The sequence below is a fragment of the Eschrichtius robustus genome, chromosome 18, assembly GCF_028021215.1.
Source record: "Eschrichtius robustus isolate mEscRob2 chromosome 18, mEscRob2.pri, whole genome shotgun sequence".
NCBI lineage: Eukaryota > Metazoa > Chordata > Mammalia > Artiodactyla > Eschrichtiidae > Eschrichtius > Eschrichtius robustus.
Window position 1 is genome coordinate 79,732,561 of NC_090841.1, and position 25,676 is coordinate 79,758,236.

Here is a 25,676-nt window from a genome sequence, read left to right on the forward strand (position 1 = left end):
TTGTTTTATACATGACCGTCTGTACCTCTTAATCATCCACTTCTGTCTTGCCCCTCCCCGTTCCCTCTTCCCACTGGTAACCTCTAGTTTGTTCTCTCTATCCAAGTACGCTTCTTTTTTGTTATATTCACTAGTTAGTTGTATCCTTTACATTCCACATATAAGTGATATCATACAGTATTTGCCTTTCTCTGACTTATTTCACTTAGCATAATACCTTCCAAATCCACCCATGTTGCTGCAGATGGCAAAATTTCATTCATTTCTATGGCGGAGTGGTATTCCATTGTGTATTTATACCACATCTACTTTATCCATTCAACTGTTGATGGACATTTAGGTTGCTTCCATGTCCTGGCTGTTGTAAATAGAGCTGCAGTGAACATTGAGGTGCATGTATCTTTTCAAATTAGTGTTTTGAACTTTGTGTTATTTGAGCCAACAAATGTTTTTTAAAGGTTTTTAATTCAAGGCAGAATAAGAGATAATACCATAATTCTAATATTTGAGTATTATTTGATGTACTGGTACTAGCATCACATAAAACCATCTTCAAGAACTATATTTCAATACTTATTTAATTCTACTTAGGCCAGGAGTCTTTCAAGAAAATGTCCTATTTGCAAATTTCCATGGCTGAGGGTTTTTGATAAGATTCCAACAATTTAACATTCATTCATTGATCATTTGACCACAATGTATAATAAGCGTGCCTCTAGGGCTTCCCTGGTGGTGCCATGGTTACGAATCCGCCTGCCAAGGCAAGGGACACGGGTTCGAGCCCTGGTCCGTGAAGATCCCACATGCCACGGAGCAACTAAGCCTGTGCGCCACAACTACTGAGCCTGCGCTCTAGAGCCCGCGAGCCACAACTCCTGAGCCCACGTATCACAACTACTGAAGCCCGCGCGCCTAGAGCCCGTGCTCCGCAACAAGAGAAGCCACCGCAATGAGAAGCCCGCGCACCACAACAAAGACCCAACGCAGCCAAAAATAAATAAATAAAATCTATTTTAAAAAAAAGAAAACAGTTTTGAACTACTTTAAAAAATAATAAGTGCTTCTCTAATTTTCAGAAATAAAGGAAAACGCAAACTTACAGCAACTTCCCCATGTTTTGCATGTTCCCAGTAATATATTTTCTCTGCTTGTTTGAGGAGACAGAACAAGGCCACAAAGGGGGCTAAGAGAACAGTTCTCGGGGAGTCTGTCTGTCAGACGCACCCAACACAGCCGCTCCTGGGGAAGCTCCGCAAAGCAGCCTCGTAACAGGCAAAAACTTCCAACGCCTCCCCTGAGTTCTCACAATGTGGGTGACAAGCAGCCACTACAGCTCCTATCAAAGGACAGACACAACCGCAGCTGAATCACGGGGACAGAAGAAATGTGCCAGGACGGCAGGCTGGGGTGGACGGGGGAGGCCTGGGCCCCGGAGGCTCGCCACCCTCCCTGCCCCTGCCTGCAGCCCCCTGCCTGCAGCCCCCTGCCTGCAGCCCCCAGCCTTCACCCCTCCCTCCTGACGGCCACGCCCTCCGGAAGCACTAGCTTTACAGATAAACACGGGAGCATCTGAGACAGAAAAGGTCTTTTGTTCCTCCACTAAAAAAACCCCACAAGACATTCTCTTCCCAACCAACACTGGCAAAACCGAGGGCTCTCAGCCCACCGCATGAGTGGCCTGGCGCCCAGACACAGCGGGGGCACCTACACACCACAGGCCGGGGGCCGCTTTCCTCCGCCAGGCCTGTTCTCCAAGACAGAAGGGCTTTTTTTTTTTTTTTTAATTTACTGATTGATTTATTTTTGGCTGCGTTGGGTCTTCGTTGCTGCGCGCGGGCTTTCTCTAGTTGCGGCGCGCGGGGGCTACTCTTCATTGCGGTGCACGGGCTTCTCATTGCGGTGGCTTCTCTTGTTGTGGAGCACGGGCTCTAGGCGCGCGGGCTTCAGTAGTTGTGATGCGTGGGCTCAGTAGTTGTGGCACACGGGCTTAGTTGCTCCGCGGCATGTGGGATCTTCCCGGACCAGGGCTCGAACCCGTGTCCCCTGCATTGGCAGGCGGATTCTTAACCAACTGTGCCACCAGGGAAGCCCCCAGAAATGCTTCTGATGCCTGGGTTCAGGCATTTGTCGAAATACAAGTGGCCCTTCAACAATGGGGAACCAAATAAATATCAGGAACCCAGGAAAAAAGCGAGGTCCCAGCCCCGCACCCTCTTTCAAAAAGCAGATGAGAAACCATAGACAAACCAGAAATCAAAACTTCTAACGTAGGCCACAGAAATCAAAAGCTGTAAATGTAAACGCCAGTCAGTGGCCATCTAATAAAATCCACCATTCCGTCACGGGCCCAGCCGTGCTCACGAGGGCGTGGGGGGCGAGGGTGGTAGGCCTCATTCTCTTCTTGCCAGTGCCTGCTGTGCTGCTTCACTTGTGCTGCTCTGTCTGGGTGCTACATCTGTCTGCATCTCACCCTGGTCTCCGTGGATGGCATTCCAGGGCAGTGTGTAGTGGGAGCGCTCTGCACACGGAGGGCACTGAAGTTAAGTGCCTGGGCACCCACGCAGTGGTGGGAAGAGTGGAAAGGAACCCACTAAATGCGACGAGAAGCCGACCTCACATCCGGGCCCCCCAGCATCCAGCATGACCTGGGCCTTAGCTTCCTGGCTTGCAAAAGGGAGGGGATAAAAATACCAACCCCACAAAGTAGCTGTAGGAAATAAGAGACAAGGCCCCCAGAGCACTCAGCATGGTGTCTGGCACCGCTGAAGCCAAGGTAATCCCTGCTATTCACACAGGCAGGAGCCCCAGGAAGGAAGGGGCCGTGAGTCAGCAACCTGGACGCCCTCAGAAAACACTTCCCAAGCCAGCTTTCCTTAGGACACCACCCTGATTTCTGAGAAGACTGTAGCAGGGGAGGATTTTAAAGCACAGGGGCCCCTAACATTAAAAGAAGCGTCCATGATAGAGGGAAAGGCGGCATGAAATAAGGTGTAAACAGTGTAAAGACTTTGGCTAAGGAGTCGCAGGTCCCTAGCTCCAGCCCCTTTTCTGCACCAACTGGTCCTCGGACATTGGACAAATAACTTCCTGTGGCTGTCTCCTCATCTGAAAGAGGAAGAGGCTGAAAAAATGGATCTTTAAATCCTGTTCTAGTTTTCCAGGATTACACCAGACTCTGTGTGCCCCTGCGACGTGGGTACCTGCAATGGATATGCCAAGTTTACTGACACCTGCTGTGCTGGGAAATGAAAACTCTCCAGAGCTGAAGGATGCTCCTACAATGGTCTGACTGGTCTCACCTTTGCTGCAAGCAAACCCAGAGAGGTCAAAGCTAAGCTCCACTTTGCTCATAGGTCCAAGGCTATTTGAGCCAAAAGAATGGGAAACTCAGTGGGCAGCTAAGCTATTTCAGAGGCCTGAGACCAGCCCACAGAGGCCAGGCCAGCGTGAGGGAAGCCACCAGTTCACACCCACTTCCTCCTGGTCCAAAGAACAGATCAACCAGTGTTTACGAAACGCTTTGCAGGAGATACACGCTCAGCTTGGCCTTCTCTTGGAATAGGAATACTAGTGTGCGGTTGGGTTCGCTTGGGCTGAGCAGGAAGGCAGATCTCAGAGAAGAGCTGGTTTTGAAGGCTGGGTGAAAACAAGGGGGTAAGTGGCCGAGGCAGCTGTCACCAGGCTCCACGCGTGAACTTCTTTCCAAAGGACTCTGCTGATGAGACAGAGTGAGCCATTAAATTTGTCTGTGTTATGGCCAAGGCTAAAAGCTTATAATCTGGGTCTTTTCTTCCCAGTGCCTCTCTCCAAGCGCCCTGCCTTTCCAGCGACACTTCTGTGACACTGGCAGAGAAATCAACGAAATTTTCATTGCCGAATTATCCACGTGTGTGCATAAAGTCAGCTAAGAAAAACAAGAAACAGATCGTTCTCTTCATAAGTGTCTAAGAGCTAACTAACTAGTTCACTACACAGAATATCTCCCAAGTCTGTACATGGAAATGGAAGTATCTCAACAAACGTAAGCTAAAACAGAAACCGGCGTTTTAACCAATGGTGTTGGGTCAGCTTGATGTTCAACATACACTGACTATAAAACCCAAACATCCTACTACTCCTAGGTGGTTTACCCGAGAGGTGAAAATTTATGTTCATACAAAAACCTCTATGTGAATGCTTATAGTGACTTTATTCATAATCACCCAAAACTGAAACAACCCAAATATCCTTCAACTGGTGGATGGATAACCGGCGATGGTACAGCCATACCGTGGAATGTTACTCAACAATTAACAGGACTGAACAACACAGATGGATCTCAAATGCATTAAGCAAAAGAAGTCAGACTCAAGATGCCCCATCCTGTATGATCCTAGAAAAGACAACTATAGGGACTTCCCTGGTGGTCCAGCGGGTAAGACTCGGTGCTCCCAATTCAGGGGGCCTGGGTTCGATCCCTGGTCAGGGAACAGGATCCCACATGCATGCTGCAACTAAGAAGCCCGAATGCTGCAACTAAGACCCGGAACAGCCAAAATAAATAAAATAAATAATAAATAAATAAATATTTTTTTAAAAAAAGAAAAGACAACTATAGGGACAGAAAACAGATCAATGTTACCAGGGGCTGGGGTAAGTAGAGGAGGTGACTCAGAGAGACCAGGGATTTGTTTTAAATGATGGAAATAGTTTGTATTTTGGTTGTGTTTGTGTTACACAACTGTATGTGTTTGTCAAAACTCCTATAACTAAAAAATTAGGGTGAATTTTACTGCTTATGTGCAAACATTCAATAAACCTTACTTAAAACAAACCAAGATAATCTACCAAAAACCAAAAAGTATTATATAGGCAAAACTTGTGAATTTTTAAGCTACAAAGCCAAAAGCTTTTAAAATTCATGTGGGAAGAAAAACTCCAAGGTTTACCTAGATAGCACATTAAACATGAAATTGCACGTTAAATAGCATAATACTGTCATTTAAAGAACAGAACAGGTGAAAAGTTCTGAGTCAAGGTTGTGGCATATATAACAGAAGCACGTCTTTCCAGAATCATTTTTTGGAACCGAAGATGAACAAGAATTATAAATCAATAGTCCTTATACCCAGACATAACTATAATTCGAAACATACATGCACACCCTATGTTCATAGCAGCACTATTCACAATAGCCAAGACATGTAAACAACCTAAATGTCCATCAAGAGATGAATGGATAAAGAAAATGTAGTACATATATACAATGGAATACTACTCAACCATCAAAAAGAATGAAATAATGCCATTTGCAGCAATATGGATGGACCTAGAGATTATCATACTAAGCAAGGTAAGTCAGAAAGAGAAAGACAAATACCATACGATATCACTTATATGTGAAACCTAAAATATGATACAAATCAACATATCTACAAAACAGGAAGAGACTCACAGACGTAGAGAACAGACTTGTGGTTGCCAAGGGGGAGGAGGGGTGGGGAGGGAAGGATTGGGAGTTTGGGATTAGCAGAGGCAAACTATTATAAATAGGATGGATAAGCAACAAGGTCCCTATAGCACATGGAACTATATTCAGTATTCTGTGACAAACCATAATGGAAAAGAATATGAAAAATATATATGTGTGTGTGTAACTGAGTCACTTTGCTATACAGAAGAAATTAACACAACATTGTAAATCAACTATACCTCTATAAAAAATTTTTTTAAATAAATCAATAGTCTTCATCTTTGTTTTCAGCACTTGGAAAGTACTATGCCACTTCCTTCTGGCCGCCATGGTTTCTGATGAGTTATCTGCTGTCATTATAATCTTTTTTCCTCCTTTGACTGCTTTCAAAATGTTTTCCTTGTCTTTAGTTTTTGGAGTTTGGGTTTCTTTGGGTTTATCCTGTTTGTGATTCTCTCGGCTTCTGGAATCTTCAGGTTTATGTATGTTGCCAGATTTGGAAAGTTTTCAGGCATTATTTCTGCTATTCCTTTTCAGCCCCACCCTCTCTCCTCTCCTTCCAGGACTCCAATGACACAATGTTAGATCTTTTATCCATAGGTCCCTGTGGCTCTGTTCATTTTCATTCTATTTTCTCTCTGTATTTCAGATCAGGTGAACTGATGGTTCTATCTTCCAGTTCCTGGTTTCTTTCCTCTCTCTCTCCTCCATTCCCTCACTGAGTCCATCCACCAAGTCTTTTATTTTGGTTGTATTTTTTCAGCTCAGAAATTTCCACGAGGTCTTCTTTTGATCTATTTTTCTGAGCCTCTCTATTTTTTCTCATTTGTTTAGTGCGACCATAATTGCTCACTGAAGCATTCTTGCGATGGCGGCTTTGAAGACTTGGCTGGATAACTCTGACATCTCTGCCATCTTGGTGCTGGCATCTATTCATTGTCTTTTTGGATTCAGTTTGAGATCTTCCTGGTTCTCGTATGATGAGTGATTTCTGATTGGAACCTGGACATTTTCATACTGGGTTATGAGACTCTGGGTCTTACTTAAACCTTGCATTTTAGCTGGTTCCCTCTGACATCAACTCGGCATAAGCTGAGGGGCCAGGCAGGCACTGCCTCTTTTCTGGCAAACGCCCAAGTTTCCCACGTAGCCTCCCGTGGCACCATGAAGTGGGGCGGAGGGGGGCTTGTTACCACCTGCCGGACATGAAAGCCCGCCTCCCTAACGGGCCTTCTCCAACACCCCCTAGTGGGGGAGTTGGGGTGCCTCATTACCGCCAGGCAGGGGGGAAGCCCTGGTTCCTGCAAGGCCTTCTGGGTGGGTGTGGGTCCAGTTTTTCCTGTGTGTTGGCTAGAGTACAGCAGTTAGTGTCTAAAAGGTTTCTGTCTTACTGTGCTACCTCTTTCCTGGTCCTCTGGTGAGAGAGTAGCCTTTTTTGTCTTGTTTTGTCTGTAGCCTTTGGCATTTCTAAATTTCTGGCTTCTTGAGCTCCACGTCTGGGATACATGAGGCAAAAAGAAAACCCAGGGAGCTCACCGCTGGGTCACTCTTTGGATCCCGAGGTCCCTGGGCAGTCTGTCCTCTTCTCTCTATCTTTCAGAGTCTTCTTATGTTTGTTTTATATATAATACCCCAAAGTTTTTAGCTGTAATTAGTGGGAAGAGGAGGGGAAAGTACTTCTGCTCCAGCTTCCCAGAAGCGGAAGTCCCAGTGTGTTATTCTTCATCTCTAAATAGACTTGTAATGTATCGAAGTCAAAAGAGATAAGAGTCTCTAAAGAGTTGTTTCAAGGGCACATATAATTAACATCGGGAACCAGTATTTCCTCACCAGGCATACACTGGCCTATTTTTGGCTGCATTATAGGGCCCATGACAATGACATCTTTACACTGATTTTATCATTCAGAGTCAATACATCATTAAGACAATAAAACTGCAAACTTCAGCCTCTCCAAATTGTTCCCATTGCTTTCAACAATTTCATCCAGCAAAACTTAGCTTAAAAAGAAAATACTGCAGAGTAAAATGCTAGTCTGTGGAGAACATAAAAATGAATACAACCCAAACTTCCCTCCAAAAGCTTGTAAGTCAGAGGAAAGACAAACGGGTAACAAAACAGATAAAAGGCAGAACACAGTAAGGCACACCAGGTCACGTGGTAGTATAGTCTGGAGGAAGCAGAAATCTGGCCCTACCACGACTGCTTCACAAAGTACGTGACATTGGAAGATGGGACAAAATTCAAGTTGGGGATCACCAGGAGAGGGGACAATCCCGGAGAGAGAGATGCCACAAGCAAAGGTGAAAACAGAGGGGGACAGGGCACGTGTGATAAATTCCAAACAGCACCTTTGGCTCAGCCCTGAGGCACCTGACTCCATAACAGGAGGACAAGAGGAAAGGGGCCGGGAGAGTCTGTCATCACAGTGACGAAGTCCTCATTCTAAGAATAAAAACTCCTTTAAACTCATGTATGTACACATGTGCGCATGTGTGTAAAATTTCTTTTTCACAAAGAGGGAAGTTCTGTGAAGTCTCAGCGAAGTGAGAGGGGTTCAATTAGGAATCATAAAGTTTCTATTTCTCCTGTGAACTTAAAGACAATGAAGCATGGAATTATCGCCCAGAGACATTAACATGACCCAGGTATTAGTTCACAAATGTGGTGGACCTCAGTTAGTTAAAGTCTCCCGAATCGCACCACACTAGTGAGCCTTAAATACCTCCGCCCACCCACCCCCAGAATTCCCGGCACCTCCTCCAGGGAGACTCCGGGCGGACCTCCCAGCACGTGCAGCTGCGCCCTGGCAGCCTTTGTCCTCTGAGATCTCTCAGTACAATGGTTCTCTGTCCACCCTGCTGAGCCCCGACAGTAGATTTTCTTCCACCTACCCTAATACCCACATTCATATTCAGGTCACTGTTTTTGCTCAAGAAAGCAGAAGAATTCTACAAATGACGCCTTGACCCCAGAGGGTGCCCATTCAAAATCTTCAGTAGTGCTAAAGATGTGACCCACCCACAAAGAGGTGGACCACCCACAAAGATGTGGACCACCCACAAAGTTGTGGACCACCCACAGAGACACTGACCCACCTACCAAGACATGGACCACCCACAAAGATGTGGACCACCCACAAAGATACTGACCCACCTACCAAGGCATGGACCACCCACAAAGTTGTGGACCACCCACAGAGACACTGACCCACCTACCAAGACATGGACCACCCAGAAAGTTGTGGACCACCCACAAAGAAGTGGACCACCCACAGAGACACTGACCCACCTACCAAGACATGGACCACCCACAAAGATGTGGACCACCCACAAAGATACTGACCCACCTACCAAGACGTGGACCACCCACAAAGTTGTGGACCACCCACAGAGACACTGACCCACCTACCAAGACATGGACCACCCACAAAGATGTGGACCACCCACAGAGACACTGACCCACCTACCAAGACGTGGACCACCCACAAAGAAGTGGACCACCCACAGAGACACTGACCCACCTACCAAGACATGGACCACCCACAAAGATGTGGACCACCCACAAAGAAGTGGACCACCCACAGAGACACTGACCCACCTACCAAGACATGGACCACCCACAAAGATGTGGACCACCCACAAAGATGTGGACCACCTACAAAGATGTGGACCACCCACAGAGACATTGACCCACCTACCAAGACATGGACCACCTACAACACAGGCTTTGCAGGCTTAGCTTCCAGATCCCAAACCTAATCTAAGGTTTATTTCCAAGAACTGTTTTTCAGTAGGAGCCCAGGCTAATCTTAAATCCAGGCCCCACCCTCCCCCAGTCTAGCTCTGAGTGGACACCCAGGAGAAATCTGAGAGCTGCGTGTCGAGTTTAACTGAACCAGGGGTCTCCTCAATCCCTAAATGCTAAACTCTTCGGGGTGTTTCTAAAACTACCGAAAGACTTTTAGAAAAGTACTTTCCTTTTTACGTGACCTAAACCAGGAGTCAGCAAACTATTTCTGCAAAGGGCAAGGGTGAATGTTTTTGTCTTTCTGTGCTCTACGGTCTCTGCTGCAGCCGCTCAGCTCTGCTGCTATAAAACACGGGGTGGGCGGGGCGCCAATAACACTACGTAGGGCAACGGCGAGGCCCAGGTCAGCCCCCAGATCTGCAGAAAGGGGAGGTCATCCACCAGATGCCCCGTGTCACACCAATCCTGCTTGTCAGGATTAGGACCTCATAACCCACTCAGCAGCTGCACTAATAAATGAAGAGAGCCAGCTAAAATCCGAGCCCTCCACCGCTGGCTCCGTGCACACCTTGCACGGGCTGTCCACCCACTTCTGCACCAGCCTCGTGAGGCTAAACACGCAGCCCTCGCAGGCCGGTCCAAAGCGTCAAGGATCGGCAACTCTGCGGCCCCGGGCAAAGACGGCTCTTCTCCAGGCGGGTCCACAACGCTGCCGCCTCTTCCAACCTGAACGAACCCCACTTCCGACACAGCATCCCCACCATCCCCCGGATCCAGGAGCAGCTGCCTAGAAGCGGGGCCGGGGCTGCGGCTTCCACGCAGAGCAGGAGGAGGATGACCGGGGCTCGTGGTCCCCAGATGGACGGCCCATGTCACCTGGCATCTTCACGCACGCACCACCCCACGCCCCGCAGACGCTCCCCCAGGACAGCACAGCCGTTCACAGGATGGAGGCTCTCGGTCCAGCACAGGAGGCCCAGACCTCTTAGCTAACTTCACGGCGTGAGCCATCACATTCCCCTCCCCCGGGAACCACGATTTCACGACCCGGAACTGCAGCATCCTCTCCTGTGCTGCACTAAAGTTGTTCAAGGGAAGGATCTTAAACCAAGTGCTCTGAATCTCATCTCTCTTGGAGCCACTAAGTTTGCGGTCATTGGTTACGACAGCGGTAGGAAACTAAAACTGATACTGGGAGTTGGGATGCTGCTGAAACGAATGGAGAAGTGGCTTTGGAATCGGGCAACGCGCAGAGCCTGGGAGAATTCGAGAAACTTGGTGGAACCAGCTCCAGCCCCATCCACCGTCACACTCCCTTGGAAGCAGTCCTGTGCCAGCTGACTGAGATAACTACCCAAGAGCCCAGCAAATCTCCTCTCCGCGCTCTGGCCCACTCACCACTCCGCCGGCAGGCTTCGGGCAGCAGCCCGGAAGGACACGCCAAGAGCAAAACGGCAACTCTGACGCCTCACTGTCATTTTTATTATTCAACACCCTCCCACCCCACCCACGCCACGTGACCAAGAGCGGCGCTCAAAACCGTGCATCCTCTAGCTGGTCCCCATCCTTCTGCCTCGGTTACAAAAATTAAAACGAACGCAACTTAGAAGACAATGTGGAATACAAAGAAAGTTTAAGGGCAAAAGGCACACGGAGGAAAAAAGAGAGAATCCCCTAAAAGTTAAACTTCTGCATTTCCAACAAGGATTACCTAAGAGGCAAAGATTCATACCTGCCTTTCCCCTCCAAGCTGCACATAACCCCACCGTCCCTGGGGAGCCAGGCACAGAGGTGGCCTGTGTCACTGCTGACTCTGAGCCTCGGTCACCCTGAATGTGTGTACACAGGAGGTCAGCAATGTGGAGAAGGGGCCTGGGGCCCCCAGTGCCCACACTCGGGGTTCCGGGAAGAAGGCGGCAGCCCGGGCAGCCAGGAAGTGAGTCGCTGCCCGCGGGAGCCCAACAAGATACCGAGGACATCTCATCAGCCTTGTTACGAAATCCTCTGGCAGTCAAGAATCCAGCTGCACCATGTCCTTGGCACCGAAGAAGAAAGTGGTTGATCGAAATTGCACTGCTCCTTCATACCTTGGATGCCAAGACGCCTGCTCTGACACCAACGGTCACCTCCTGTTCCAGAAACACCACGCCACGTGGTAAAGGCCAGCTTCTAACAGCAGCCACCACAGGGCCCTGGGTTTGGGTCCCCCAGCGCCAACCCTGCATTACCCTCTTGTAAACCAAGGACAGCAGTGAGGTCCAGCCAGTCAACCAAAGGAGCCTCAGGACCCGCCTTGTACCAAACAGGCAGACGCGTCGTGTTAACGTGGTCTGATTTCCACAGCCCTCGTTCCATCGCTACCGAATGCTTAGTGCTGGAGAGTCAGCTTAGGTAAAGGATCTTAGAGGAAATTCACTCACTCTGAAGCCTGGAGGTGGAGAACAGAGCAGGGAAGGTACACTTGTACCTGGGAGACGCTGTTTTCACAGCATGTTTTCAAATAAATTAGTCAAGATGTTAACAGCCATAACAACAAAAAAGACAGCAGCAGAGAAAGCAGGAGGGAGGGAGGAGGGGTAGACGTCCGAGAGCGGCCTTCATTAATTCAGTTTTAAAAACAAGATGAGTTATAATACTGTTTATTCAGCTGACTGGTGCACCCAAGTTGGCAATTTTAAAATTCTGGACCAGACCTTCCAGTATACATATCACTTTTTAAAGTGCAGACATTTAGGGAATTCCCTGGCGGTCCATTGGCTAGGACTCTGTGCTTTCACTACCATGGGCCCGGGTTCAATCCCCGGTCCGGGAACTAAGATCCTGCAAGTCGCACGGCAGGAGCAAAAATAAAACAAAACAAAACAAATAAAAAACTTAAGTGCAGACATTTAAAAAGTCAGACCTTAAATTTTCAGGCTTTCAAAAAGTCATGCTCATTGAAAACGGGCCATACAATTTACAGTTTATTTACTTGCGGTATCTTATTCTTTGTCATGGGGAAGGAAATATATTCTATTGTAACACTCTAAGGTCAGTGTAATTATTGAGTTAACAAACTGAAAGCTTAAATCAAGATCCTCTGATATATTGTACTTTTGAAAAAACACAAATATACTACACGCACTAAAAATAATTATTACCTATCTTAAAAATGCTTCTACAGACAATCACTTCAAAACCCCATAACACACGAGCCTAGATCACGCGGCTGATAAGTGGAAAATGCAGACATGCCTGGCACTGAGGGAGGAGACCTGAGTTCTGCTTCCTACCTTCCTGCCTAAACCCTGAACTCAGGGAGTTCTGAGCCTCTGTTTTTTTCTCTTGTAAGGACAGGTAATTTATACTAGCTCTGCTCACCCCTCAACAAGGTTGTTGTGGATAGCAGCTGAGATCCTGTTGGTGGGAGCACTTAAATGCCTCTGGTTACCACTAGCTGGCTGGGCTGGGGTGCTCTGGTACACAAGTCTCCAGCACTCTCTGGAACCCAGGGTGTTCTCCTGGATTGTCGCTAAGATGCACCCAGTGGCTGAACGGTTTCCCAACCAGCAAAGGAGTCAAGTAAGAGGGGCCAAGGGTGGTCCCACACTGAGACTAGGGGCCTGATCCCGGAGATGCGGACACCTGCGGAGCAAGGGCCGGATCCTGTGTGGGGCAGGACACACCTGCCCTGGGGGACCCTGCCCTGGGAGACCCCGGCCCTGAGGGACCCCTGCCCTGGGGGACGCTCCTCTCCAGCTGGAAGCCCCTCACCCCTCACCTGCAGTGTCCCAGATGGAGATGTTGTAGGAGCGCCACTGCTTCAGGTAGAAGGCGCCGCCCACCGTGCTGACCGTGTCCGGGAAGCGCCGCTCCATGTACCTCTGCAGCAGCGACGTCTTGCCCACGTTCATGTCCCCCAAAAGTACGATCTTCCCGTCGGGCCTCCTCATCTTCCGGCAGGAGACACCGTTCCCTTTTTCCCGCGCCTTTCTGGCCCGTGCGCCCGGGGTGCGGCTGGAGCAGCCGGACGCCCCGAGGCTGCGCAGACCCGGGACTCGCGGACACTCGGACTCGCGGGGACCCCGAACTTGCGGGCACCCTCTCCTCCGGACTCCTGGGAATGCGGAAGAGGAAGCGCGTCTCCGCGCTGGGCTGGAGCCTGGGACCCAACCCGACGGCCACCTCGGGCGTCCAGACCGCGGCGGTCGGCACCAGGTCCAGGGCGCCCCGGCCCCGCCCCCAGCCCCGCCCCCAGCCCCGCCCCCCAGACGCCCGGCGCCCCGGGCCTCGCCTCGGGCCCCGCCCCCCACGTCCCGCCCGCGCCGCGCGCCGCGCGCCGCACCTGCCCCCCGCCCGCCCCGGCGGACCTAGCGCCTGGGCGGACCCGCGACCTTCCCCCGGGGAGGGCGGTGCTTTCCGCCGCGAAGCGATCGGAAGACTCGGGCAGGTGGGAGCGCCAGGTCGGGCACCAGGTCGGGGCGGCTGGGGGATGCAGAGCGGCGTCCCAGGAGGCGGGTCCGGGGTGGACGCAGCGCAGGGACGCGGCCCGGGCCTGCCGACCTCAGAGTCCCGCGGGGGATACGCTCCAGCCCGGCCCCCCAGGCTCTCCTCCTCCGTGGGTGCAAGTCTGGCCCCGGGGCCGGGCGCACGGAGTTTTTCTGGAGTGAGCGTCTGCGAGGACCCGTCCTCCGACTGTTAGTGATTAGGACGGAGGGGCGCTTGCTAGTGTCGTTTTTGTTTTGTTTCGTTCACTCTGGCAAGAAAACCATTATGCTGTTTTATATTTGAGAAGTGGACAGCCAACGCCACTTAAAACTTTGGAGTGAAAATTTGACTTTGGCAGTTGCAATGACGACTAACGAAATCTTTCCATATTCCTTCTTTCATGGAGTGAACCTCGAAATGCTTCTAAACCACTCGGCCTGTGGGACTCGGTACTTATTTGAGACAATGGTGATGCTCTAGTGTGAACACCAGGGGGCGCTGTTTGCCGAGGCCGCGCCGAGTCCTCGGGGTCCCTGCAGAAGTTGGGGGCGGCGCTCTGAGACTCAGACGGGCGCGGGGTGGGCTGAGGGCGTCTCAGCCGGGGAGGACCGGCCTTGCGCAACTCCTGCCTTGCTCCATGTTTCCTGCCCCACAAATCGGAGCTCTGCCCGCCGTTACTGCACACCCCCTCCCAAGCTTTTTACAATACCTCTCCCACCCCCTTTCCCTCCAAGTCCTTACCCTGCTTTATTTTCTCATCACTCTGTAATAGAGTTACGCTGCTTATTCTCCGTGCAGCCTCCCTCTCTGGAAAGTAAGCTGCGTGAGGAAGGGACTGTTTCTGTTTTGCTCCTCACTCGGCCTGGTGAAGAGTCTCCAGCACATAATAGTTGCTCAAGAAAGCTTTGAGTCAGGACACAGTGGATGAATTCACCATCCTGGTGAAGCCAGAAGGGGTTTCGGGAAAACGTCACCACCAGCCCTGCTCCGCACCTCGCTCCTCTGGTACTTTAAATTTCCCTAGGGACAGGGAGCGTCTTTTAAGCTAATTCTGTATCCCCCAGCTCACTAGACCTTTCTGGGCGGCTCCCTCATTCAGTAAACCTGTGGACGTGAGCCCGTGAGGGCGGGGCTTTTTGTTCCTTTTTCTGGTGTCTCCCAAGTGCCTAGAACTGGAACGCAGTCCCCAGCTCGATCAGTGTGTGTTTGAATAAACGTGTTGGTTTGCTGAAAGCTGTCCCCACGTGAAACACTGGTGTTTTCTGAGCAGAATTTGAGAGGCAGTGCTGATCCCAGCACCTAGCCCGCTGCCTGGCACGTGACAGAATTCACTCAGCAAGTTTGTTTAAAAAAAAAATTTTTTTTTAATTGTCCAGCACTTTGAAAAACTAAATTTAACCAGGAGAATGTCTCCATATCAAATTTCAACCACGCCTAAAAAATGCCCTAAAGACTGATTCCTTTTCAGGAAGCAGGATTGAGGAAGAAGTTAAAAGGTTAAAAGTCTGTTTAAACTAGCCACTCTCATCCCGAGTGCAATGTTTTTTCTGCCTGCATTTAAACCACTGACCTAACAGGGTAATCCTTTTACCGATTGCTTAGATGAAAGGTGTCCAAGGCCAAGAAAATTATGTAGTTCCTTTTTTTTAAATTTATTTCTTTATTTCTTTATTTTTGGCTGCGTTGGGTCTTCATTGCTTCATTTCTCTAGTTGCGGCGAACGGGGGCTACTCTTAGTTGCGGTGCACGGGCTTCTCATTGCGGTGGCTTCTCATGTTGCGGAGCATGGGCTCTAAGGCGCGTGGGCTTCAGTAGCTGTGGCAAGCGGGCTCAGTAGTTGTGGCTCGTAGGCTCAGTGATTGTGGCGTGCGGGCTTAGTTACTCCGCGGTATACGGGATTTTCCCAGACCAGGGCTGGAAGCCATGCCCTCTGAATTGGCAGGCGGATTCTTAACCACTGCACCACCAGGGAAGTCCCTGTAGTTCCTTTTTAAATAGATGCAAACTGAACAATTCTGGGACTGTCCACAGTTACAGTAAAGGAAATAAGCAAATGTGGTTGCTTCTGTTGGATTTTGCAAAGTGGCTTGGGAGTTTATAGGTACTTTGTTGTGGAACAATTCTGTCTTTTAAAGTACTTTCCTCTTAAACAAACAAACAAAAAACCCCTGGCTGTCTACATGTCTTTGTCAGCAGATAGGAGTTGACGAGCTAAGCTGTAAGCCCTGACCTAGGGCTAGAGCAGTAAGAAAGACAGCCAACAAAATAAACAAGCAAAATATATAGTGTCCTAGACAGTTATTAAATGTTTGATGGAGAAAAACTGAGCAGGGAAGGTGGATAGAGAGTGAGGCCTGGGGATGGATGCAGGGGTTCAGTTTTGAACAGGATGTCTGCAAAGATGAAGTTTCTGGAGCATTAGAATGAGGTTAGGAGTTAAACATGCAGTTATCTGGAAAAGGAAGGGTTCAGGTACAGAGAGCAGTGAGTGCAAAGGCCCTGAGGCAGAAGCCTTCCTGTGGGCTCCATGGGAGTACAGAGCAGGTGAGCTGGACACCAGGCCCATAAGGAAGGGGGGCGAGTGGCCAGAGAAGGTCATTAGGGCCTGTGGTCGTGATGAGGGCTGTGGCTTGTACTCTGAGCCAGGTGGAAGGGTGCCCGAGGCCTCTGAGCAGAGAAGAGACATGATGTGTCCTAACGCCTTCCTGCTGTGTTGAGGTGGCCATGGCAGATGCAGGGACATCAGGGAGAGACAGTGGTGGCTGGGATCAGCGTGGTGGCAGAGGAGTGATCAGCGTTGCTTACATTCTGGATGTATTTTGCAGGTGGAACGTACAGGATTTGGTGTGGATTAGGCGTGGAATAAAAAGGGTAGGAGGGGGTGGGAAGGGAGAGGGAAAAGGAGGAGAGGGAGGGAGGGAAAGAGAGAGGAGCCAGGAGCTAGCATCTGGACAGGTGGGTACCGCATACATCTTGCTCAGGTCCAGAGGAGCAACTGTCCATCACTAGAGTGAGGCTTCCCGACCTCAGCACACTGACGTGTTGGACCCGATATTTCGGTTGTGGCAGGTGCCCTATGGATGTTCAGAATTGCCCCCTGGCCTCTAGCTACTAGACAGGAGGAGTGACACCATCACTCCCCCCATTGTGACAACCAATCAATGTCTCCAGGCATTGCCGAGTGTTCCCTGGGCCAAAATTGCCTTCAATTGAGAACTGCTGCTCTAGAATAACACCGATGCACTTTAGGATTTATCATTAAATGTCTTAGAGGGCTTCCCTGGTGGCGCCGTGGTTAAGAATCCACTCGCCAATGCAGGGGACACGGGTTCGAGCCCTGGTCCTGGAAGATCCCACATGCCGCAGAGCAGCTAAGCCCGTGCACCGCAACTACTGAGCCTGCGGTCTAGAGCCCGTGAGCCACAACTACTGAAGCCTGTGCGCCACAACTACTGAAGCCCACGGGCCTAGAGCCCGTGCTTCACAACAAGAGAAGCCACTGCAGTTAGAAGCCCGCACACTGCAACGAAGAGTAGCCCCCGCTTGCTGCAACTAGAGAAAGCCTGCGCGCAGCAACGAAGACCCAATACAGCCGAAAATAAAAAATTAATTAAATAAATAAATTTATAATAAATAAATAAATAAATAAATAAAATGTCTTAGAAGTGAACATCACTCTAATTATTTTGAAACATATCTAATGAGATATTTATAAATATTGTGGAAATCTCCTATTTGTCCCACATAAAGTAGTGACTACTATTTATTAGTCACCTACTATGTATTGGGTTCATTACCTATAAATCTCTCAGAGTGTTAGGAACTTTCTCAGAGTCACGCAGCTGGCTCGTGGCAAAGGGCATGTGTCTAATCTTGAGGTCTTACCCTGTGCCGTGCCATCTGGGCCACGTCTCCAACATTTACATCCATAAAATACTGATTCCCCTCCCTTTACTTCACATCTACAGAACCCACATCTACTTAAGAACAAAAGTGATTCATATAGAAGCTGTTGTCCTCGAAATGGTCCACCAGTGGCTGAAGATGGCCCCCTCAGGGTGGATAGAGCAGGTGGAGCTGTTATGTCCTAAGAGTATGTATCCTAATATACATATATATACGCTCCTTTTCAGAGTTTTTTCCATTATAGGTTATTACAAGATATTGAAAAAAAAAAAAAAAAAGTAATGCCCTGGCGGTCCAGTGGTTAGGACTTGGTGCTTTCACTGCCGTGGCCCAGGTTCAATCCCTGGTCGGGGAACTAAGATCCCGCAAGCCTCGAGGCGAGGCCAGAAAAAAAAATAAAAATATTGAATATAGTTCCCTGTGCTTCAATAGATTAAAAAAATTATATTTTGTTTATATGTATAACTGAAACACTTTGCTGTACACCTGAATCTAACACAACATTGTAAATCAACTATATACTTTAATTAAAAAAAAGAGAAATTAGGCAAAAAGAATCTATTGGTCATTAGTGGTTTTTCTTTGGTTAGTTGCCTATTTATAACTCGTGCACATTTTTCAGTTAGGGTGCTACTATAGGTTTGACAGTCTTCAAAATTAAAAATTGGGGGTCATATGTGTATTATATGTAAATAAATTTCAAATATATATAAATACAAAACATACATAAATTATAAACATGTACATAAATTTCTATGATATATAAATATATGAAGCTTATGTGTATATATTTGTTTACATAACTATGTCAACCTTGCTTATGGTCATTTTTTTTTTAAAGTGCAAGTATTTTTTATTTGTAAGTAACCAAATCTACCAACTTCTCTTGCATAGCTTCTGGCCATTTCAATATCCATCTGATCCCCTAGATTTCCTGCTAAAGGCCTGGTGTCAGCTGAGTGAAAGGAAAGAGCATGAGAAGAACTAGATTTGAAATCCAGATTGGCCACTTGTTAAGTAAGTGACTCTGGGCAAATATTCCTAATCGTCGTGCACTTTGGTTTCCTCATCTATCAATTGTGGACGATACTGTCCCTCTTGGTGTTGTTGTGACGTGTGATCCTCTACACAGGGGGTGCACAGTAAATGTCAGGTCCCTCAACCCCTCCTCTGTGGGACCCCCCCTCAATTCAACCAGCACCCCCTTGGCCAGCACCACCCACAGTCAACAGGATGCATCAGGCCCTTGGGGACTCCAACCTTACCCCAGCTTGGGCGGGAAATAGTGGGTGTTTATCGAGTCTGTTTCACTTTTCATTTTCCAACACCCGCCCCACTCCAGAGCTTCTGCTCTTCTTTCTCTTAGAATCCCCTCCATCCTCTTCCCTTCCCAGGAGTCAAGTTGATGATCTGAGGGCCGGATCCCCAGCTGTGCTCCCAGGGCTGCACCTGCTGAAAGGCTCACACCCCAACATTCCAGGCTTCGGAATCAGTGCCTCTGGACCCTTGGCAGGGCTGCTGGGGGAACCAAACTTACAGAGAGACTGTTAGGCCGAAACATCTACACACAGACTGGGGGGAGAGGGGTACCTAATTGAGAACATTGAAAAATTCCTTCAAATGCTAGAAAAGAGTAAAACAAAATATCCAAAGCTGTCATGATCGAATAACTGCTATGCCGGCTGGTAGTTTATATCAACAATCTGCCGAGACCACTTCTTAGATTTCAGAAAATATTTTCATCTAATTCAACACTGTTGCCTTCTAACAGCTCATTTTCCACTTATCGTAAAGATTATCCTAAAACTGCAAAGCAAATTGAATGGAATTTTATAGAAATGGGAGTAAAACCAATACAAACTCCCCAAATGGTAGATTTCTGACAAAAAGAGAATCTTCTAAAATATAAAGCATGAGGTGCCAGTCAGTACAGAGGGGAGATCACAGGTTCTGTCTTCTGCACCATCAGCCCGTCTTCCGCCCTCTGCAGAGACACGGCTATCCCTGCCCTCAATCACACACACTTCAGGGAAATGTCAGGATGATTCCTGCCCACAAATCACATGACGGGTCCAGGATCAGCGCTACAGCTGATCTTCCTTCATGGTTTCTTCCAAGTCATTCCATTCTTTCTACCTCGAGTCTGCTTGATCCAAATCTGGGTGATCCCATAGGTAGACCCCCAAACTGTGGCTCATCTGTTCTGTCCCGACACTGGTTGCAAGATCTCTCAGTCTGGGATGCTGGTCTTTATGTTTCTTTTCCCAAACAGACCGCAATTTCCTTGGGGACAAGTGGCTGACTTCTTTTCCCTGGTGTATAGGTTTGCCCAGGCTGCTGTAACAAGTACCACAGGCTGGGCGGCTTAAATGGCAGACGTTCATCTCGCGATTCTGGAGGCTGGACGTGCGAGATCAAGGTCGGCCCGGCTTTGTGGGGCATCCTGGTGCTGCTGGCAGAAGCCCTGTGCCCGCTGCCCTGTCACTGCCACAGCGTTCCTTGTGGGCCAAAGTCTGGACACAGGGCTGTGCGTCTTCCTGCCTCGTTTCTGTAACAGATCGGCTTGATCTATGCTTGCCTCCTGACTGATCTTCAAGCCGGGACCTGGTCGTGGAGGACGTGTGCCCCCAGAAGGACTTTGAAGGGGCTTCAGGACAAAGAAAGAAGGGTTGGAGGGCAGCACTGCTGCCGGGTTCCGTCTTCCTCTGTGGGTGCAGGTGTGGGTGTGGCTGCAGGTGTGGGTGTGGCTGCAGGTGTGGCTGCAGATGTGGGTGTGGCTGCAGGTGTGGGTGTGGCTGTAGGTGTGGGTGCAGATGTGGGTGCAGGTGTGGGTGCAGGTGTGTGGTGCAGGTGTGGGTGCAGGTGTGTGGTGCAGGTGTGGTGTAGGTGTGGGTGCAGGTGTGGCTGCAGGTGCGGGTGCAGGTGTGAGTGCGGGTGTGAGCTGAGCAACCCCTCTGGTTTCCACCACACCTCCATCTCTGCTCACAGGTGGAGAAGCCCCTTTTCTCTCCAAATGGATGATTTCACCTGGGCGCTCCTGGACATAGGACGCCTCTTCTGCTTTCCTGTAAGCCTGGGGTCCTTAGTGTCTGGCTGTTCCCTGCGGTCCTAGTCGGGTCTTAGAACCTGGTTACAGGGAGGGTATCCCTTGGGCCAGGCCCCAGCTCTCAAAGCACCAGGCAGCTAGACCCAGGAACTCTCTCTGACCCCACCGCACACCCACTGACTCAGAAACTCTGGGTGGGCCCAGGTCTGGGGTTTTCTCAAGCCCCCCAGCTGAGTCTGAGCAGCTCAAGCCTGACACCCCTGCTAACACCTGGGCTGATCTCACCAGCGGCCCCGGCCTCGGTCTCTCATCAGCAGACGGGCCACTCCTCCTCTGTTCACAGGCAGGGCAGCGTTTGCTCAGCAGGTCAACATCCCCTCTGACATTGCCCCAGGCCTGGCGATCATCTGCTTCAGACATTCCTTCAGTCCTTCCCTGTAATCTAATATTTGGGTTTAGCAGCTCAACTTCCTCTTGGGAAACAATGTGAACTTCCCCAACCAGACAGAACAGGAACTGAAATTAGTTGCTTTGGATTCTTCAGTAACTGATCAGCCTTTTGAACTTTTTTAAACTTTGTACGTGAACGTCTTCCAAATTGTGCTCATCCGTCCATTGTCACCTCTTCAAGCTCACCATTTGTCGGCATCTCGGAGGAGAGGCGCAGAGAGGGTTTTTCATCCTCTGGGAAAGCATCGCTTTTCCTGGTCTCGTGTGGATACGCCCACTTGGGGATATTTCACTTCCCACCGTGGACGTGACTGATTTTCTCATCCCGGCTGCACGCTCAGCTCCATCTTCGGGGATGCCGTGCACGCTGCTTCCCTCCCGCTCCGTCCTCTCCACGGTCACAGAGCTCCCTAGCGCTGAGTCGTGCTGCCTCCTTCAAGGAGCCTGCTGCCCCGTGCTCCTCATCACCAGTGACCCATCTAACCGCCACTCAGTCTTCCAACGCATCTTTGGCCTTTGACCCTGTTTCCCGCTTCCTTCTTTGTGAAAATCCGTCCTGTGGCCTTCCCACCTTCCTGCCTACACGGCCTCCCCAGGACCTACCCTTGATCATGGGGGTTTGCTTTTTTTTAAAATTTTGATTGGAGTATAGTTGCTTTACAATGTTGTGTTAGTTTCTGCCGTACAGCAAAGTGAATCAGTTATACAGGTACATATATCCACTCTTTTTTAGGTTTCCTTCCCATTTAGGTCACCACAGAGCGTTGAGTAGAGTTCCCTGTGCTGTACATTCAGTTCTCATTAGTTATATTTTATACATAGTGTCAACAGTGTATATATGTCACTCCCAATCTCGCAATCATCCCACACCCCCCTTTCCCCACTTGGTGTCCATAAGTGTGTTCTTTACATCTGTGTCTCTCTTTCTGCTTTGCAAATAAGTTCATCTGTACCATTTTTCTAGATTCCACATATAAGTGATATTATACGATATTTGTTTTTCTCTATCTGACTTACTTCACTCTGTATGACAGTCTAGGTCTATCTACATCTCTGCAAATGGCACTATTTTGTTCCTTTTTATGGCTGAGTAATATTCCATTGTACGGGGGTTTGCTTTTTAAATAAATTGGCCATACGTTTAAGTATCCTATAAGTCTTTGTGCCCTGAAACTTCTGTTGCATATAAAGTTACCTAGCTTTCCTTGGAATAGAACTTGGGCCGCACTGGAATCAAACCTAAATCCTGCCAAGAGTAGGCATGTAAGAACAGACCTTCTTAAAGACTCTAGAATTTCTGATGGTCTGAAAAATAAAGAAGAAACAATGACTGTATTGGGGCTACAAGAAGATGGCAATGCCCATCTCAGGAATTTAAGCCACTGCTGTAGCTGGAACCCTTAAGCAACCATTCAGTCTAATCTCGAGATTTCATAGTTCCTGTAAATTTCTTAGATTGCATCACCATGAGATTTGGAGGCCTTAGAGGGAAGAGACAATCAGACGGTCCCACACGTGGGCAGAGATGGGGCAGCACACAGCCGTCTTCGGGGTCCAACGTGGGGCATGTTGCCAACCCCAGGACACCCCCTTGAAATCTGGACCACTGAGTCAGTGGTGGGGGCCTGAAAAGTTAACAAGAGGCAGATTAACAGGAGGAAAGAAAGCAAGTTTTTTTTTTTTTTTTTGGACAACACATATTTTATTCAGGTGCCATCTGAAAGTTTCAAAAATTTGTTGACATAATATCACTGAACTGTCCACTTTAAAATGGTTGAAATGATAAATTTTCTGTTTTGTGTATTTTACCGCAATTTAGAAAGCAAGTTTTATTCACACACATGTGAGTGTGTTCAGATGAAGGGGCCCCCTGAACAGCTGGCTATGGGGGTTTATATACCAACTTAATAAGGGAAAGGGAGGGGCAGAAAGGGCTGCTATGGGGAGACAAATGAGCTTTTAGGGGGACACCTGGGAGGTGTGGCAGCTGTGATAATGTTTCTTTGTGCAATTTCTCAGCCCTGTGTGAGGGGTCAGCCTCCTTCCCCCAAGAGGGAATAAAGTGCTGCCTTTAGCCGGATAAAGGAAGCTCCGAAAAGGCTTCTTTCTGCATCGGCTGTATCTCAGCTGTCTCAGTTTGAATACTCTTCATACCCACTCTGGGGGGCTGAGTGGGTCCCTCCAGGACCAACAGAGACCTTGCTTAGGGTTTGACCAGAAGGACCACTCCTCAGGGGCGTCTGCTCCAGGCTCAATGAGTTGTCTAAATAAGATCTCGATGCTTCCAGAAGGCCAGAGTTTCAGCGTTTCCCTGCGGAAACAGGCAAAGATTCCTGCCCTCTGTTCTGTAATTTACTTTTTGTTTCCAAGGCTTAACGATACATACTTGCTGTGGACTGAATATTTGTGTCCCCACCCCCAAATTCAGACGGTGAAATCCTAACCCCACGCACGGTGTTGCTATTAGGAGTTGGGACATTGGGGGGAAGATTGGGTTGTGAGGGTGGAGCCCTCATGAATGAGATTAGTGCCCTTATAAAAGGGACCCCAGAGAACTCCCGTCCCTCTTCCCCATGTGAGGACACAATCCGGCAAATGAGGAAGTGGGCCTCACCAGACACTGAATCTGCCAGCACCTTGATCTTGGACTCCAACCTCCAGAACTGTGAGACATACATTTCTGTTGTTTATAAGCCAACCAGCCTGTAGCATTCTGTTATAGCTCCCTGAATGGACTAAGATAATACGTTTTTTAGACTACCCATGGGAAATAAATGTGTTTTCATTTCCCAAAGGCTTACTAGAGTTATGGACCACAATTGGAACAGATGGGAATCTGAAAACAGTGCTCTCCTCCTGGGAACCCACCAGAGGTAGGAGGGCTGCCCCCCACCCCGTTGGCTGTCACCCATCTTTAAAGAAAGGCACCGTGCCACTAAAACTCCGGTTTGAGACTCTCATCATTTATATTCAGTAATTCATCCACAGTGTGGCTCTCAAGTATTTTCAGATGTTAGCTTATCAGATTTTCGGTCCATCCCCAGGCTGCCGTATTTACCTTGTCTTCTACCTCTCTTATTTGATTTAATTCTCTATTTGTCTGTCTCTAACTGACCACTGGTAACTGCATATTAGAAGACAGAACGAGAACATCTTTTTCCAGGCACTAATCTTTTAGAACCATATCTGAGAGTCAGCGAGGAGAGATGCTCAGATCTGCATTCCAATTGCTTTTTATTCTTTAGATGAGCAAGTTCTTTTTATTGCACCACTGGACAAACATTTCCGTAAGAGATCCAGTTATAATGATTAAGGAACTAATTCTAACTTCGAGCTACTTGAATAAATATTAACATGGGTCTCAAATAATTTAGGGAAACTGCAAAGAACTATTTATAACCTGAAGTTAATTTTTAAAAATTACTTACCACTGGACTGAGTCTTAGGTTTTAAGAAGTGGGCAATCAACATAGTGGGGTTCTACTTAATTTTTATCGTCTTGTTTGTGTTTTCCTGCATTTTTCACATTTTCTACAATGACTACACATTACTTCTGAGAAGAGAAAAAGCAGATCTAAACTTAAACTTAAATTTGAACCTGGGAAAATGGGATGGACCTTTATGGGAAGGACCAAATGAACAACTTAAAATTCATTGTTTACTTTTAATTGCAGTTATATTTCCTTGCACCATTCAGAGTATTTACTGGCTTTGGGAGTCGGGGTGGAGGAAAAGTATGGTTAGTGAAGTGTGTTTAAACTGCCATATTACGGTGCTAATATTCTGAAGTGTCACCGTTTGTAGGACTTTGCTCAGCACTTATACGACAATTCTTAACAACTACTGTTTGATGAGGGTGAAAATATTAAAAATGTAGGTTGAAGCATATGAAATTGCTGGTGTTTGAGCTTTTGTGAGCTACTTTGGTAAATTCACTGTACATTTCTTGAGTGCACAATTGGCGAAGTTTGACAAATGTGTTCAGTGGTGGGACCATCACCACAATCCAGATAATGAACATGTCTGTCACCCCAAACCCTCCTTGTGTCCTTGTCACCCTCCTGCCCTGCCCTCCACTGCATAGATAGCCCACCATTTGTTCTCCATTCACCAGTCGGGTATTTGGGTAGTTTCCACTCTGCTACTACAATAGAGCTTCCGTGACCATCCACACAAGTCTTGGTGTGGACATGTGCTTTCCTTTCTCTTGGGTAAAAGCCTGGAAATTGAATGGATCATACGGTAGGTACATGTTTAACTTTTTTGAAAAATGCCAAACTGCTTTCCCAAGTGCTTCTTGCAATTTATGTTCCCACTGGCAGTGGTTGAGAGCTCTAATTTCTCCACGTCCTTCTAACATTTGGTGTGTCGGTCTTTTAAATTGTGCTCATTCTAGTGGGTACACAGGGGAACCGCACTCAAAATACTCGGTTCATATTTCCCTCCTGATGTTGAGCATCTTTTCGTGGGTGTTATTGCTATCTGTAGATCTTCCTTGATGAAATGACTATTCAGGACTTCCCTGGTGCCTCAGTGGTTGAGAATTCGCCTGCCAATGCAGGGGACATGGGTTCGATCCCTGGCCCGGGAAGATCCCACATGCTG

General features: G+C 48.3%; 1 protein-coding gene and 1 long non-coding RNA gene across 2 annotated transcripts in view; one reads left to right on the forward strand and one right to left on the reverse strand.

The window, feature by feature from the left end:
• Positions 1-13,405, reverse strand: part of RAB20 (RAB20, member RAS oncogene family) — a 33,283-nt gene extending 19,878 nt beyond the window's left edge. Inside the window, exon 1 of the mRNA XM_068526967.1 lies at positions 12,963-13,405. Coding sequence (XP_068383068.1) covers positions 12,963-13,134 — 172 coding nt within the window. The 5' untranslated portion in view covers positions 13,135-13,405. The remainder of the gene's footprint in view (positions 1-12,962) is intronic.
• Positions 13,406-13,543: 138 nt separating this feature from the next.
• LOC137752193 (uncharacterized) lies at positions 13,544-22,199 on the forward strand. The gene is made up of 3 exons (XR_011071081.1): positions 13,544-13,631; positions 18,470-18,592; positions 18,970-22,199. It is a non-coding gene; the product is annotated as an uncharacterized lncRNA (long non-coding RNA).
• Positions 22,200-25,676: the final 3,477 nt, after the last annotated feature.